Source organism: Colobus angolensis, unplaced genomic scaffold, assembly GCF_000951035.1.
Source record: "Colobus angolensis palliatus isolate OR3802 unplaced genomic scaffold, Cang.pa_1.0 Scaffold114, whole genome shotgun sequence".
Taxonomy (NCBI): Eukaryota; Metazoa; Chordata; class Mammalia; order Primates; family Cercopithecidae; genus Colobus; species Colobus angolensis.
The window spans coordinates 3,379,299-3,392,823 of record NW_012112475.1 but is presented as its reverse complement, the minus strand read 5'-3'; the positions used below and the strand labels follow the sequence as shown (position 1 = coordinate 3,392,823).

General features: G+C 45.1%; 1 protein-coding gene across 1 annotated transcript; it reads left to right on the top strand.

Annotated features, from left to right (window-relative positions):
• The first annotated feature begins 2,532 nt into the window (after positions 1-2,532).
• DEFB123 (defensin, beta 123) lies at positions 2,533-12,896 on the top strand. Its single transcript, XM_011960199.1, has 2 exons — positions 2,533-2,770; positions 12,667-12,896. The coding sequence occupies exons 1-2, from the start codon at positions 2,713-2,715 to the stop codon at positions 12,810-12,812; spliced, it is 204 nt and encodes a 67-aa protein (XP_011815589.1). The 5' UTR covers positions 2,533-2,712; the 3' UTR covers positions 12,813-12,896.
• Positions 12,897-13,525: the final 629 nt, after the last annotated feature.

The window sequence follows — 13,525 nt, the reverse complement described above, 5'->3', positions numbered from 1 at the left end:
ATATTTTTAGTGAGACAGGGTTTCACCATGTCTGCCACGCTGGTCTCAAACTCCTGACCTCAAGTGATCCGCCTACATCGGCCTCCCAAATTGCTGGAATTACAGGCATGAGCCACTACACCTGGCCTAAAAATACAAAAATTAGCTGGGCATGGTGGTGTGCACGCCTGTAGCACACACAGCTACTCAGGAGGCAGAGGGACAAGAACTGCTTGAACCCGGGAGGCAAAGGTTGCAGTGAACCAGGATCACACCACTGCACTCTAGCCTGGGCAACAGAGCAAGATTCCATCTCAAAAAATATATATATTTTTTCTTGCCAATTTGATTGGAGAAATGATACCTCACCATCATCTGAATTTGTTTTTCTTTGATTCCTGGTGAGATTGAGAAGTAGGCCCTTCTGACTCACCATGAATAGGCTATGATGTCTGAGGCCTGGAGGTGTACATATAAGTCTCCCTCTGCTCCCTTGACATCTCCCTTATCCCCTGCCCATTGTGGATACACAGCTACTCCAGAGTCCTCAGGAGGATTACAAAGGCTTCAAAACAAGAGCAAAATTGCTACATTGACTATGCAAGGAGCAGGCCCAGAGATGGACAATGATTACACAGTGTACTTGGGAGTTGGGGTCAAGGGAAAAGACCTGTGATATAAGTGGTTCAGAAACTTGGGGGCTGATGAGGGCAGCTTAGAGAATCCTTATGTGAAAATCCAATTACCCTGCCCTGTTTTGGTGTTGAAAACCTGGATTGCTGTATTGTTTTACTTTCTATGTCTTTTATATAGAGAACCATATAATATGATGAATATATTGATCCCTACTGCACATCTGCCCCAAATCCTTAATTGAAGAGATTGAGGACCAGAGGAAAAAAAAAAAAAAAGTAATTCTGGCCAAGGTCACGTAGAAAGCTAGTAGCAGGGTCAGGACTAGTTACCCAATATTTTCAACTCTGCCTCTGTCACTCTCAATACAGAAATCCTCCATATATCCTGGCATTTCAGATAGTGGGAGAATCTCTTATTTTAGGGAGAAAAGAATCCAATAGATACATTATTTCTCCAGGCCTGGGCAACAGAGCAAGACCCTGTCTCCAAAACAACAACAAAAACAAAAAAAATTAAAAATGGTTTTTAAAATTAAGAAAAAAGGTCCAGGCGCGGTGGCTCAGCCTGTAATCTCAGCACTTCGGGAGGCTGAGGTGGGCGGATCACCTGAGGTTGGGAGTTTGAGACCAGCCTGACCAACATGGAAAAACTCCACATCTATTAAAAATATAAAATTAGCCAGGTGTGGTGGCACATGCCTGTAATCCCAGCTACTTGGGAGGCTGAGGCAGGAGAATTGCTTGAACCTGGGAGGCGGAGGTTGCAGTGAGCTGAGATTGTGCCATTGCACTCCAGCCTGGTCAACAATAGCGAAACTCCATCTCAAAAAAAAAAATTAAATTAAATTAAGAAAAAAGAAAAGAAATGAAATGAGCCTCCTCACCAAAAATGAACAGCACAGAAAAGGTGGACTTCTAGGCTTTCCAGTGAGTCCCTTCCTAGCCAGTGTCTCTTCTTCTCTTCATTGTAAGTTTTTTAAAAAGAATTATTTTCACATGCTGACCTCACTCTTTCACTTACCTTTCAGTTTTCAACCCCATTGACTGTTTTCTGCCCCTTCAGAAATGGCTTTCACTGTTGTTGTTGTTTTTTTCCCTTGTAATCCCTCTGTATGTTTTTATATCCTTGACATCTGTTTCAAGCAGGGTCCGGTCAGAGAAACAGTAATTACAGGATGCAGCTACCACCCAAGGGCTGAGGGAACTAAAGAATGCCTTTTCTTTTCTTTTCTGAGATGGAGTCTCACTCTGTCGCCCAGTCTGGAGTGCAGTGGAGTGATCTCGGCTCACTGCAGCCTCCCCAGGTTCAAGCGATTCTCCTGCGTCAGCCTCCCGAGTAGCTGGGATTAGGCGTGCGCCACCACACCTGGCTAATTTTTGTATTTTTAGTAGAGACGGGGTTTCACCATGTTGGCCAGGCTGGTCTCGAACTCCTGACCTCAAGTGATCCGCACACCTTGGCCTCCCAAACTGCTGGGATTACAGGCATGAGCCACCATGCCCCACCAAGAATGAGTTTTCAAAACCCGAGTTCAGAAGAGGGATTCTGAGTGGTTGGTTCTCAGATCTCTGAGGAAGGGGAAGGATGGCCCTAGGGCAGGTCCACCGCATGTTAGAACCCAGCAGGGGGCTGTGATAGGCTGGTACTCGGAGTTTCATCTCTTTCTGCCGTTTTCCTCTCAGTTTTTGCTCCGGTTATGTCTTATTTCTCATTTTCAACACCAACATGAGCCTTTGTACAGACATTCCTCCACCTGGAACCCCATTTAAGCTCATCTACCTGTTGCTTTGTATTTATTCGTCAAAACTGCCGTCTTCCCCGACCTTCTGGAGCCGGTGTTTGTGGCGCCTCCTGCTGGTCACTGGGTTCAGGCAGTTTGGAGCTGGGTAGAAGGACCGGAGGTATTAAGGCGCTGGACCTTGTTGGCTGATCTCTCCCTGCTGACCTAAATGACAAGGGGAGGCGTGTCCAGTCAGAGTGTGAGGGCTGTACCCGTGGGCAGCTGAGGGAGCGTGAGCCACAGGCCAGGCACTCCCCCTCTCCCATTAGCTCTGCTGTGGCGTCGGACTTGCAGCTTCACTTTGGGCTGCCTTAGCCATGAAGCTCCTTTTGCTGACTTTGACTGTGCTGCTGCTCTTATCCCAGCTGACTCCAGGTAACCTGGACCTCCTCGAGGAAGGGGCAGGGCTTGGAGACTAAGGCCTGGTCAGGGAATCCCAAGGGTTAGAAGGATGGGCTGCAGGTTGCCATCTGGCACCACGTATAGGAGGCAGGAGGCGCCTCACCAGCAGCAGGTGCCGGCTGATAGATGCCAACTACGACATCCAGAACTGCTCTCTCAGCCGCTCCATCCCTCCTCTTCCTGCCCAGCTCCAGGGAGCATGTGGGGGTGGCCTAGTGTGTGAGGAGGAGTGGGAGGGGTGAGCAAGAGAAGCAGGAAAGAGGAGAGGCAGGTCTGGGCCTTTTGCAAAATATTCCCCAGAACGAATGAAGCTTTGTGAAGATCACAGCCACCTTAATGGGAGAGAAAACTCATTTGTACTGTAGCTGTCTCTGTGCCAGACTGCACTGGAAGCTAGGACCGTGGAGAAAAATGACATGGCGCCAGGGGAGCTAACTGGGGGAGACAGTTAAATAGCATTTACAACCCAGGGTGACGTGGCTGTGACAGTGGGAAACCAGGGGGCTGGGCACACATGGTCCAGCCCAGGCTGAGGGAAAGGAGAGTCCTCCTGGAGGGATATCCTGAGTCCTAAAAAGTGAGTCAAAAATAGAAAAGGAAGAAGAGGAGAAAGCAGAAGGGTGTCCCAGGCAGAGGTCAGCCTACGCAAAGGTCTGGATGCGGGAGAGAGCATGGGAGCTTCAGGGACCTGCATAACATGGAGGGGTGGGTTAGGAGATAGGCAGGGGTAAAGCTGAGGAAGCATTCAAGCTCCAGGTCTCCGTGGGCCTCGAATGCCAGGTGAGGGACCCATGGGAAGGTTTAAACAGAGAAGGACCCTGGTCAGACCTACCACCCACCAATTCCAGCATGAGCCACCTACCCCTTCCTGCTCATCTGGCAGAACTTTCCACCCACCCTGAGGCTGTCGGCTAACCTTTCTAGAGTCAGACACGTGTGAATTTCCTAAACAAGCTGATCTCAGTCCTTGTGTCTTCCTGAGGCCCTAAAACACCACTCACCTGGAGTAGAGAGGAAAGCCCAGACCCCGGGTTAAAACCTGCCCCATCATTTTCTGACTCTGTGACCCCCAACAAGAAGCTCAGCTGCGGCCGGGCGCGGTGGCTCAAGCCTGTAATCCCAGCACTTTGGGAGGCTGAGGTGGGTGGATCACGAGGTCAGGAGATCGAGACCATCCTGGCTAACATGGTGAAACCCCATCTCTACTAAAAATACAAAAAACTAGCCGGGCGTGGTGGCGGGCGCCTGTAGTCCCAGCTACTCGGGAGGCTGAGGCGGGAGAAAGGCGTGAACCCGGGAGGCGGAGCTTGTCTTTATTTTCCATAACTCACCAAACTTTCACAGCCTGGGCGACACAGCGAGACTCCGTCTCAAAAAAAAAAAAAAAAAAAAAGAAGCTCAGCTGCTCAGAGTATCAATTTCCTCATTTCTCAAACTGCAATAACATCAAGTGTGTAATAATGTCAGGTTGAGGGAACAACACTGAACACACTGAAATTTTGGTCTGCAAAAGAAATATGTCTTCTTTATTTTCCATAACTCACCAAACTTTCACAGGAACTTCCATCCTGACTATGGGTGTTTGTGGTGGGAGGAGCAGGACTACAGAGATAAATGACGTGGCACCAGGGGAGCAAACTACAGGAGACAGTTAAATAGCACTTACAACCCAGGGTGACAAGGCACCTAAAGGCTGGGCCTGAACTCAGCAGTTCAATATTTATCTTTTCTGCTTTAAAATGATTTCTAAGCTAATTCAATCTCTTTTGAATAAGTATTGAGTCTTTCAGCATGTATCCTTCTTTCATCACCCCTTCTCTTTCCTGGGATAGTATGTGGTTATAGGGAGAACTAACTTGATACATCATCAAATAATTAATTGCTTCATTCAGTAAATATAGTTGAATGGATTTCTTGTTCCAAGCACTGTGATGGGTGCTAGAGGTAGAGCAGTGAATAAAACAAAACAAGATAAGCAAAATCTCTGTCCTCTTGGAGCTTACCTTCTACTAGAGGACCCAAAGAATTTGAAAAATAAATGAAACATATGGTATGTCAGATGATGAGTACAGTGAGCAGAATAGGCAGGAAAGGAAATAGTGAACACCAGGGGAAGGGGAAGGTGATTTGTGGTTTTTTTGGTTTTTTGGTTTTTTTAGAGACAGAGTCTCGCTGTGTCACCCAGGCTGGAGTATAGTGGCACGATCTTAGCTCTCACTACAACCTCCACCTCCAGGATTCCAGCAATTTTCATGCCTCAGCCTCCCGAGTAACTGGGATTACAGGCGCGTGCAACCACGCCTGGCAAATTTTTGTATTTTTAGTAGAGATAGGATTTGGCCATGTTGCCCAGGCTGGTCTTGAACCCCTGACCTCAAGCAATCTGCTTGCCTCAGCCTCCCAAAGTGCTGGGATTACAGGCTTGAGCCACCATGCCCGGTCATTGCCATTTTTAAGGGGGTGCTCATGGAATGTCTTACTGTGAGCTGAGGGAACAACTGGGGTGAGCCATGTGGATATGTAGGGAAGGAAATTCAAGTTGGGGAAAACAGCAAATGCAAGGGCCCTGGGACAGGAACATAAGGAGGTGGTGTCGGGTCCTGTGCTGGACCCTTACTGACTTCTGGGATCACGTCCCTCATTGGATGTGGTCAGTGAGTGTCCTGCTAGCACTTACTACTGGATTTCACGACTGATGAAATCTCTTAGCCCTTTTGGGGTCCCCACTGACTCGACCCTTCATCTCAGCCAGATCTTCCATCTGGTCCCCAAGTTAAGGCTGTTCACACCCTCCCTTACTGCCTTCTGCACTAGGGGTGTACTCTTGGCAGGTCCCTTACTGGTTTTCCTATCTCAATCAGAGATAAGGGAACTTGGGGATCTTCTGGGTCTATTTTATTCAACAGAGAGCTGAGAGCGATGTTCAGTCGCTTCCCTCAGCCATTTCTAATCCCCCTTTAGGTAGCACCATGCAGTGCTGTATCCATGCTAAAGACAAGAATTTCTCTAAAGAGCTACCAGTTTCCCTGAGCTATGCTCCAAGAGGCAAAGAGCAAGTGTCCTCTGCATTGGCAATTTTTTCCGACCAATCTGGGCATTCATAGCAAGAGACTCTCTTGCCCCTACCTTTCTCACATTAATTATCTCTACTTCCTGAGTGTTCAGGTCAACCAGTAGACAGCTAGCAGGAGACACACGAAAGGCCTTTGTCCCTAGTTTGTTGGTGCGTCCACCATCAGGCTGGCAGAATGAGGCATGGGTTCTAGCAGGGCTCTTAGGCCCAATGCTGCTGCTGCAGGAGCTGGATTTAAACTTTCAGCTTCCCTGGAAATTATGGGCAGAGTATTTCCCCTCTACTTCCCGTTGGGTGTAGTAGTGGTGACAGAGGTTAAATGGGAGCTACTTTAGCCTGACCCTCAGCTTTAGCCTCCTGTAGCTTATGGTGAAGTGGTATTGTCTGAACCCGCCAGGTTCACCTAATAATGTATAAAGGAGCTCTTTGAAATTTGGAGATCCCTGAACTTCCTTGATAAATGTTGGTCCTTAAAATTGTCTTTCTATGCATAACCCTTATCTCATTGAAGCTGAGCAATGAGTTTGTTGTTCTGTTGTTCACCATTCCCCCAAAACCCAGAAACTCTGCCCAATTCTGCTTTATGACAATCAATGGATCTTATGATTAAAGGGGATTGAAATATGCATCACTTTAATATATTTTTTTTTTTTTTTTTTTTGGAGACGGAGTCTAGCTCTGTCGCCCAGGCTGGAGTGCAGTGGCGCGATCTCGGCTCACTGCAAGCTCCGCCTCCCGGGTTTACGCCATTCTCCTGCCTCAGCCTCCCGAGTAGCTGGGACTACAGGCGCCCGCCATCTCGCCCGGCTAGTTTTTTGTATTTTTTTTTTTAGTAGAGACGGGGTTTCACCGTGTAGCTCAGGATGGTCTCGATCTCCTGACCTCATGATCCACCCGTCTCGGCCTCCCAAAGTGCTGGGATTACAGGCTTGAGCCACCGCGCCCGGCCTAATATTTTCAAAATATTGTCATACTCATAATTGTGGGAATTCAGGAGACATATATAAAGCCCAGAAACCCAGCAGAGATGAGATTTAGGTGGGACACCTGCCCTTCCATTATACATCCTCATAGCACCCTGAGTTCTTTCTGTATAATTTTCACCAGACTCTAGTTAATCAAATATCTGGGTATCTATTTTTTAATGGTACTTTCTCCCCTGGTTTGACTGGAAGTTTTCTGAGGGTAGGTGTCTCACTCATGTATAGTTTTATCTCCAATGTATAGGCCTCTCAGTCTATACATGTGAGTATTTCCCTGGTGTAGACATCTGAAAAGGAATTGCTAGGTAAAGACTGTGTATAGCTTTAAAATGTGTAAGTTATTGCTCAGTAGCCTCCACAGATGCTAAAAAAAAGTGTATGAATGTCATTCCCCTCACTCACCAATAATTCCTCTTGACACTCTTAAATTAAAAATTGAGATTTTGTTGTTAAATGGTCGCTTTTTCCTTATCTTTTTGTAAACTAAAACACAGAATCACAGGTACTGCACACCACATAATACAAGTGTGCAGCTTAATGGAGGTTATAAGTGCACATCCTTGTAACCACCGTGCAGGTCAATGAACAGAGTATTGACAGTCAGCCCAAAAATGTCTCCACCTATTCCATCTATCACAATTGTCTTCATCCTCCAAATTAAGCACTCTCCTGACTTTTATAGCAATCAGTTCTCTGCATTCCTTTACAGTCTCATTGCTAGGGGTGCATCCCTAGACACCCTATTTATACTGTTAAAATCTGATATCTCTTTAGACTCCTTGAATTTTTTAATTTACTGGTTCCATATTCATCCCTTTCTTATCTTTACAAATTATCTGTGGAAAAATACATAAGTCATTTGATCTATAACTTTCCACAATATAAATTTTGCTGATTGCATACTCAAGGTAAAATTCAACGCGTTCCTCTGACCTCTGTATTTTCTGCAAATTGGCATTTGTATCCAGAGGTTTGATCAGGCTCAAGTTCTCCCATTTTGGCAAAACTTCCAGTTTTTTATGTTTTTATATGTTCTTTCATTAGGAGGCACAAAATATCTGGTTGTCTGTCTTTTAGGACAGTAGGAATCAATGATGCTCAAAGCCTAGATCCATTAATTTTTTTGGCCATTACAAAATGATAATATTCTATTAAGTGATATTCTCTATTTAACTGGAACAGTCATATGAAAAAGATACTCCTCATTGTCTACTATTTGATTTCTTAGCAGTACAGTTCATGTAGGAAAGACAGAACACGTGCTTGATGATTTTTCTTTATTTATGAATCTGCAAGAAACAATCTATTGTCCTATCTCCCCCAATTGTGACCAAATAATTTTTTGTTTCATTTTGTTTAGATGGAGTCTAACTCTGTCACCCAGTCTGGAGTGCAGTGGCGTGATCTTGACTCACTGCAACCTCCACCTCCCAGGTTCAAGTGATTCTCCTGCCTCAGCCTCCCAAGTAGCTGGGATTACAGGCGCACGCCTAGCTAATTTTTGTAATTTTAGTAAAGATGGGAGTTTCAGCATATTGGTCAGGCTGGTCTTGAACTCCTGACCTCAGGTGATCCACCCACCTCAGCCTCCCAAAGTGCTGGGATTACAGGCATGAGCCACCACACCTGGCCGACAAAATAATTTTTATATCATTAAAAATACATGGATTTAAATATATTTAATGAATTTGCATTCATTACGATCTTTATTCTTACAGAAACTGCATTTGTCCCATCCGTGGCTGGGGGATCCTCTTTAATATGACCCTCGAGCCTTATTTTACATATCCCTGGTAATCTTTGACAGCTTCCTTGTGATCAAGTCCATCTTACAAAGACCACAAGGACACACCAGCAGTCTGACAGTTAGATCTATTAACTTACCACAGCAAAGGAAACCGCACACCAAAGGGTCGGTGGGTGGTTGGGGGCGCAGGAGGAGTTACCAAATGAAGAAACAAATATGGTCACTGTAGGATGAAGGGAAAGGGCAGATTCAAGTATAATGTAAATGAAGCAGGGTCTGATAGACTTCAAGGCAAGGGAGGGCCACAGGGCAAAGTATAAAGGAATTAACATCAGGCCTAGGCTGAGAAATGGATTCAGGATCCCGTTTCCATGGAAAGTACAAAATGAGGAGAGTTGTGGAATTTTGTCTTCCAAAACCCCTTATCTGACACCAGCACCTGGCTCTGAAATCAAGACTGCTTTTCTGTACTGAAAGGCTCAGTTCCTGGGGGAAGAATATAACATTTCCTTCTTGCTGATATGATTTCAAATACAAAGTTTCCGAGAGTTGTGATTAGAGAAAAGAGGGTTTCTCAGCACTTTGTTCTTTTGTTAATTAACAAACGCAGTTTCACAGGTTCACACTGGCTATCCGGAGTGACGAGACAGTCTAGGCTGGTCTTGTGCAGTTCCTGCGCCAGGTCTTGAATTAGTTCTAAGTTTTATAGCAGACATCTTCACCCCAGTCTCACCTCAAATAAAAACATGCCAATTCGCACATTGTGTAAGAACCTTAAAACAGTATATTGTACTTCCATTTCACCTCCCCCAGCCTTTGTGCTATTGTCATACATTTCACTTCTATGTATGCTATGAACTCCGCAGTACAATGCTGTTATTTTACTTTAAATAGTTATCTTTTAAAGAAATGTCTCGGAAGGCAGAGTCTGCGGTGAGCCAAGATCACGCCACTGTGCTCCAGCCTGGGCGACAGAGTGAGACTCCATCTCAAAAAAAAAAACAAAAATAGGCCTGGGGTGGTGGCTCACGCCTGTAATCCCAGCACTTTGGGAGGCCGAGGCGGGAGGATCACCTGAGATCAGGAGTTCGAAATCAGCCTGACCAACATGGAGAAACTCCATCTCTACTAAAAATACAAAATTAGCCAGGTGTGGTGGTGCATGCCTGTAATCCCAGCTACTCAGGAGGCTGAGACAGGAGAATCGCTTGTACCTGGGAGGCGGAGGTTGCAGTGAGCTGAGATTGCACCATTGCACTCCAGCCCAGGGGACAGTGCAAGACTCCATCTCAAAAAATAATAATAAAAATAAATAAATAAATAAATAAATGTTTAATTGAGAACAAAAGTTGTTTACATTTACCCACATAGTTGTGAGTTCTGATTCTCTTTACTCCTTTATGTAGACATCCAGATTTCCCTCTGGTACCATTATTCTTCTGCCTGAATAACTTCCTTTAACATTTCTTGTAGTGAAAGCTTTCAGTGATCAATTTTCTCCATTTTCAAATACCTGAAAAAGTCTTTATTTCTCCACTTTCAGAGTATTTTTACTCTGTAAAGAATTCCGGGCTAACTTTTTCCTTTTATTACTTTAAAGATCTCTCTCTACTATCTTCTAGTGTGCAGTTTCTGACAATAATTCTTCTGGGTTGTTGTTTTTTTCTTGAAACGGTGTCACTGTGTCACCTAGGCTAAAGTGCAGTGGCGTGACCACAGCTCACTTCAGCCTCGACCTCCCAGACTCAAGTGATCCTCCCACCTCAGCCTCCCTAGTAGCCTGGACTACAAGTGCACACCAACACACCTGGCTAATTTTTCTATTTTTCTGGAGAGACAGGGTCACACCTAGGCTGGTCTCAAACTCTTGGGCTCAAGCGATCCTCCCACCTCAGCCTCCCAAAGTGCTAGGATTTCAAGTGTGAGCCACCACACCCAGCCTCTTCTAGCATTTTTATATTTCCCCCTGTGTACAAAATGTGTCTTTTCTTCTGGCTTAAGATTTCTTTCTTTCATAAGATTTTGCAATTTGATTATTTGCATGCTTCTCTTTTGGTTTTATTCAGCTCACAGTTCACCAAGGGTCATGGTTCTAATGGGCTTAGAGTTTTCATCAAACTTGAAATTTTTCAGCCATTATTTCTTCAAATACTTTTTATGCCTCTCCCCTCTCCTCTCCTTTTGGTATCCCAATTATATGCATGTTAGACTACTTGTTATTGTCCTATGTGTCACTGACACTCTGCTCTTTTATCCCCCCATCTTTTTTCTCTCCATGTTTCATTTTGGATGATTTCTGTTGCTATGTCTTCAAGTTCGTTTATCTTTTCTTCTTCAGTCTAACCTGCTATTAATCTTACTAAGTATGTTTTTCATTTAATATTTAATGTTTCATCTCAAGTATTCCTTGTGAATATATACATATATATGTTTTTTGTTTGTTTGTTGAGACAGAGTTTCGCTCTTGTTGCCCAGGCTGAAGTGCAATGGCACGATCTCGGCTCACTGCAACCTCTGCCTCCCGAGTTCAAGATATTCTCCAGCCTCAGCCTCCTGAGTAGCTGGGATTACAGGCATGTGCCACCATGCCCAGCTAATTTTTGTATTTTTAGTAGAGACAGGGTTTCTCCATATTGGTCAGGCTGGTCTCAAACTCCTGACCTCAGGTGATCCACCCGCCTCAGCCTCCCAAAGTGCTAGGATTATAGGCTTAATCCACTGAGCCCGGCCATGAACATTTTTTACATCTTTATTTCTTCTCATCATGCTCATCGCTTCCTCTACCTGTTTTACTACTTGGAGCATATTTATCATAGCTGTTTTATCATCCTTGTCTGCTAGTTTCATCATCATTGTCATTTCTGTGTTGGTTGATTTATTTTTCTCCTGAGTATGGCTCATATTTTCTTGCTTTTTTTTTTTTTTTTTGATATGCCTGAAAAATATTTTTACACTTTCGGTTTCTGTATTTTGTTATACTCCTTTAAAGAGTGTTAGATATTTTTCTGGCATGCAGTTAAGTTAGTGGGAATCAGATGAATATTTTCGAGACTGACTCTTTTTTTTTTTTTTTTTTTTTTTTGAGACGGAGTCTTGCTCTGTCTCCCGGGCTGGAGTGCAGTGGCCAGATCTCAGCTCACTGCAAGCTCCGCCTCCCGGGTTTACGCCATTCTCCTGCCTCAGCCTCCCAAGCAGCTGGGACTACAGGCGCCCGCCACCTCGCCCGGCTAGTTTTTTGTATTTTTTAGTAGAGACGGGGTTTCACTGTGTTAGCCAGGATGGTCTCGATCTCCTGACCTCGTGATCCGCCCGTCTCGGCCTCCCAAAGTGCTGGGATTACAGGCTTGAGCCACCGCGCCCGGCCGAGACTGACTCTTAAGCTTCGTTAGGATGGGTACAGGGTATTCTTTAGTCTAGGGTTAATTTAGCCCCCTCTACTAAGGCAATAGCCTTCCGAGTACCAAATGCTGCAAATTTTACAAGGTCTTTCCACTCAGGCAGGTGGAAACACAAGCTATTCCCAGACCTGTGCAATCATTGGGTATTGTTTTGCTTACTTCTTTTTGGTGTTTGCTATTTTTCCCCCAGGCCTTTGGTAGTTTCCTCTTGCACATGCACAGAAAGGCACTTAAAGACTAGAGGGTGAGCCAAGCATGGCGGCACATGTCTGTGGTCCTAGCTCCTCAGGGAAACCAAGGTGGGAGAGTCCCTTGAACCTGGGACGAGGAGGTTGCAATGAGCCAAAATCATTCCACTGTATTCCAGCCTGGGTGACAGAGCAAGACTCGTCAAAAAAAAAAAAAAAAAAAGAATTCAAAAAAAAAAAAACACCACTCACATACAGGCTTTATTCAGCTGATGTACACCAAGGTCACTCTCTCAGTCAAAGGTGGGGAGCAAAAAACAGAGAGTAAAGGAGAAACAGTGATAGGTGAAAAGGGTCGAAGGCAAGGGAAACAACGGACCTTCTATCACATCTGTTTCCATCCATTTACAGACCTTTCAAATCCAGAGCCTACTTCTTAGGACTGACACTGTCTCCCTTCTTTTTTCTGCTTTGTGTCAGGTGGCACCCAAAGATGCTGGAATCTTTATGGCAAATGCCGTCACAGATGCTCCAAGAAGGAAAGAGTCTATGTTTACTGCCTGAATAGTAAAATGTGCTGTGTGAAGCCCAAGTACCAGCCAAAAGAAAGGTGGTGGCCATTTTAAGTGCCTTGAAGCCTGAAGCCGTGAAAATGCAGATGAAGTTACCCAGTGGATTCCCACACTCTATCAATAAACACCTCTGGCTGATCCCTGCGTTTGCCTGTTAGTGAAACCCAGCAGCTGTCAGGAGTGCCTTTCGGGTGGTTTGGGATGTCAAAACTGTTTTCATCATAATAATAATAAGACATTTTTTACTTTTTTTTTTTTTTTTTTGAGATGGAGTCTCGCTCCATCTCAAAGTCTGGCCCAGACTGGAATGCAGTGGCGCGATCTCGGCTCACTGTAAGCTCCACCTCCCGGGTTCACGCCATTCTCCTGCCTCAGCCTCCCCAGTAGCTGGGACTACAGGCGCCCGCCACCACGCCCGCCTAATTTTTTTTTTTTTTTTGCATTTTTAGTAGAGACGGGGTTTCATTGTGTTAGCCAGGATGTTCTTGATCTCCTGACCTTGTGATCCGCCCACCTCGGCCTCCCGATATTTTTTACTTTTTTAAGCTCTCTCTTTCACAAGTGTATAGTGGAATTTTCTGGAATCTCTATGACATATAATGACATAACTGTTCTGGCAGCTAACGAAAGATGTGCTTATGTGCTCTTGTGTGGAATTTTTTAAGGTAGAAGGCTTAAGATATAAGTATGTTCGGCTGGGCGCGGTGGCTCAAGCCTGTAATCCCAGCACTTTGGGAGGCCAAGACGGGCGGATCACGAGGTCAGGA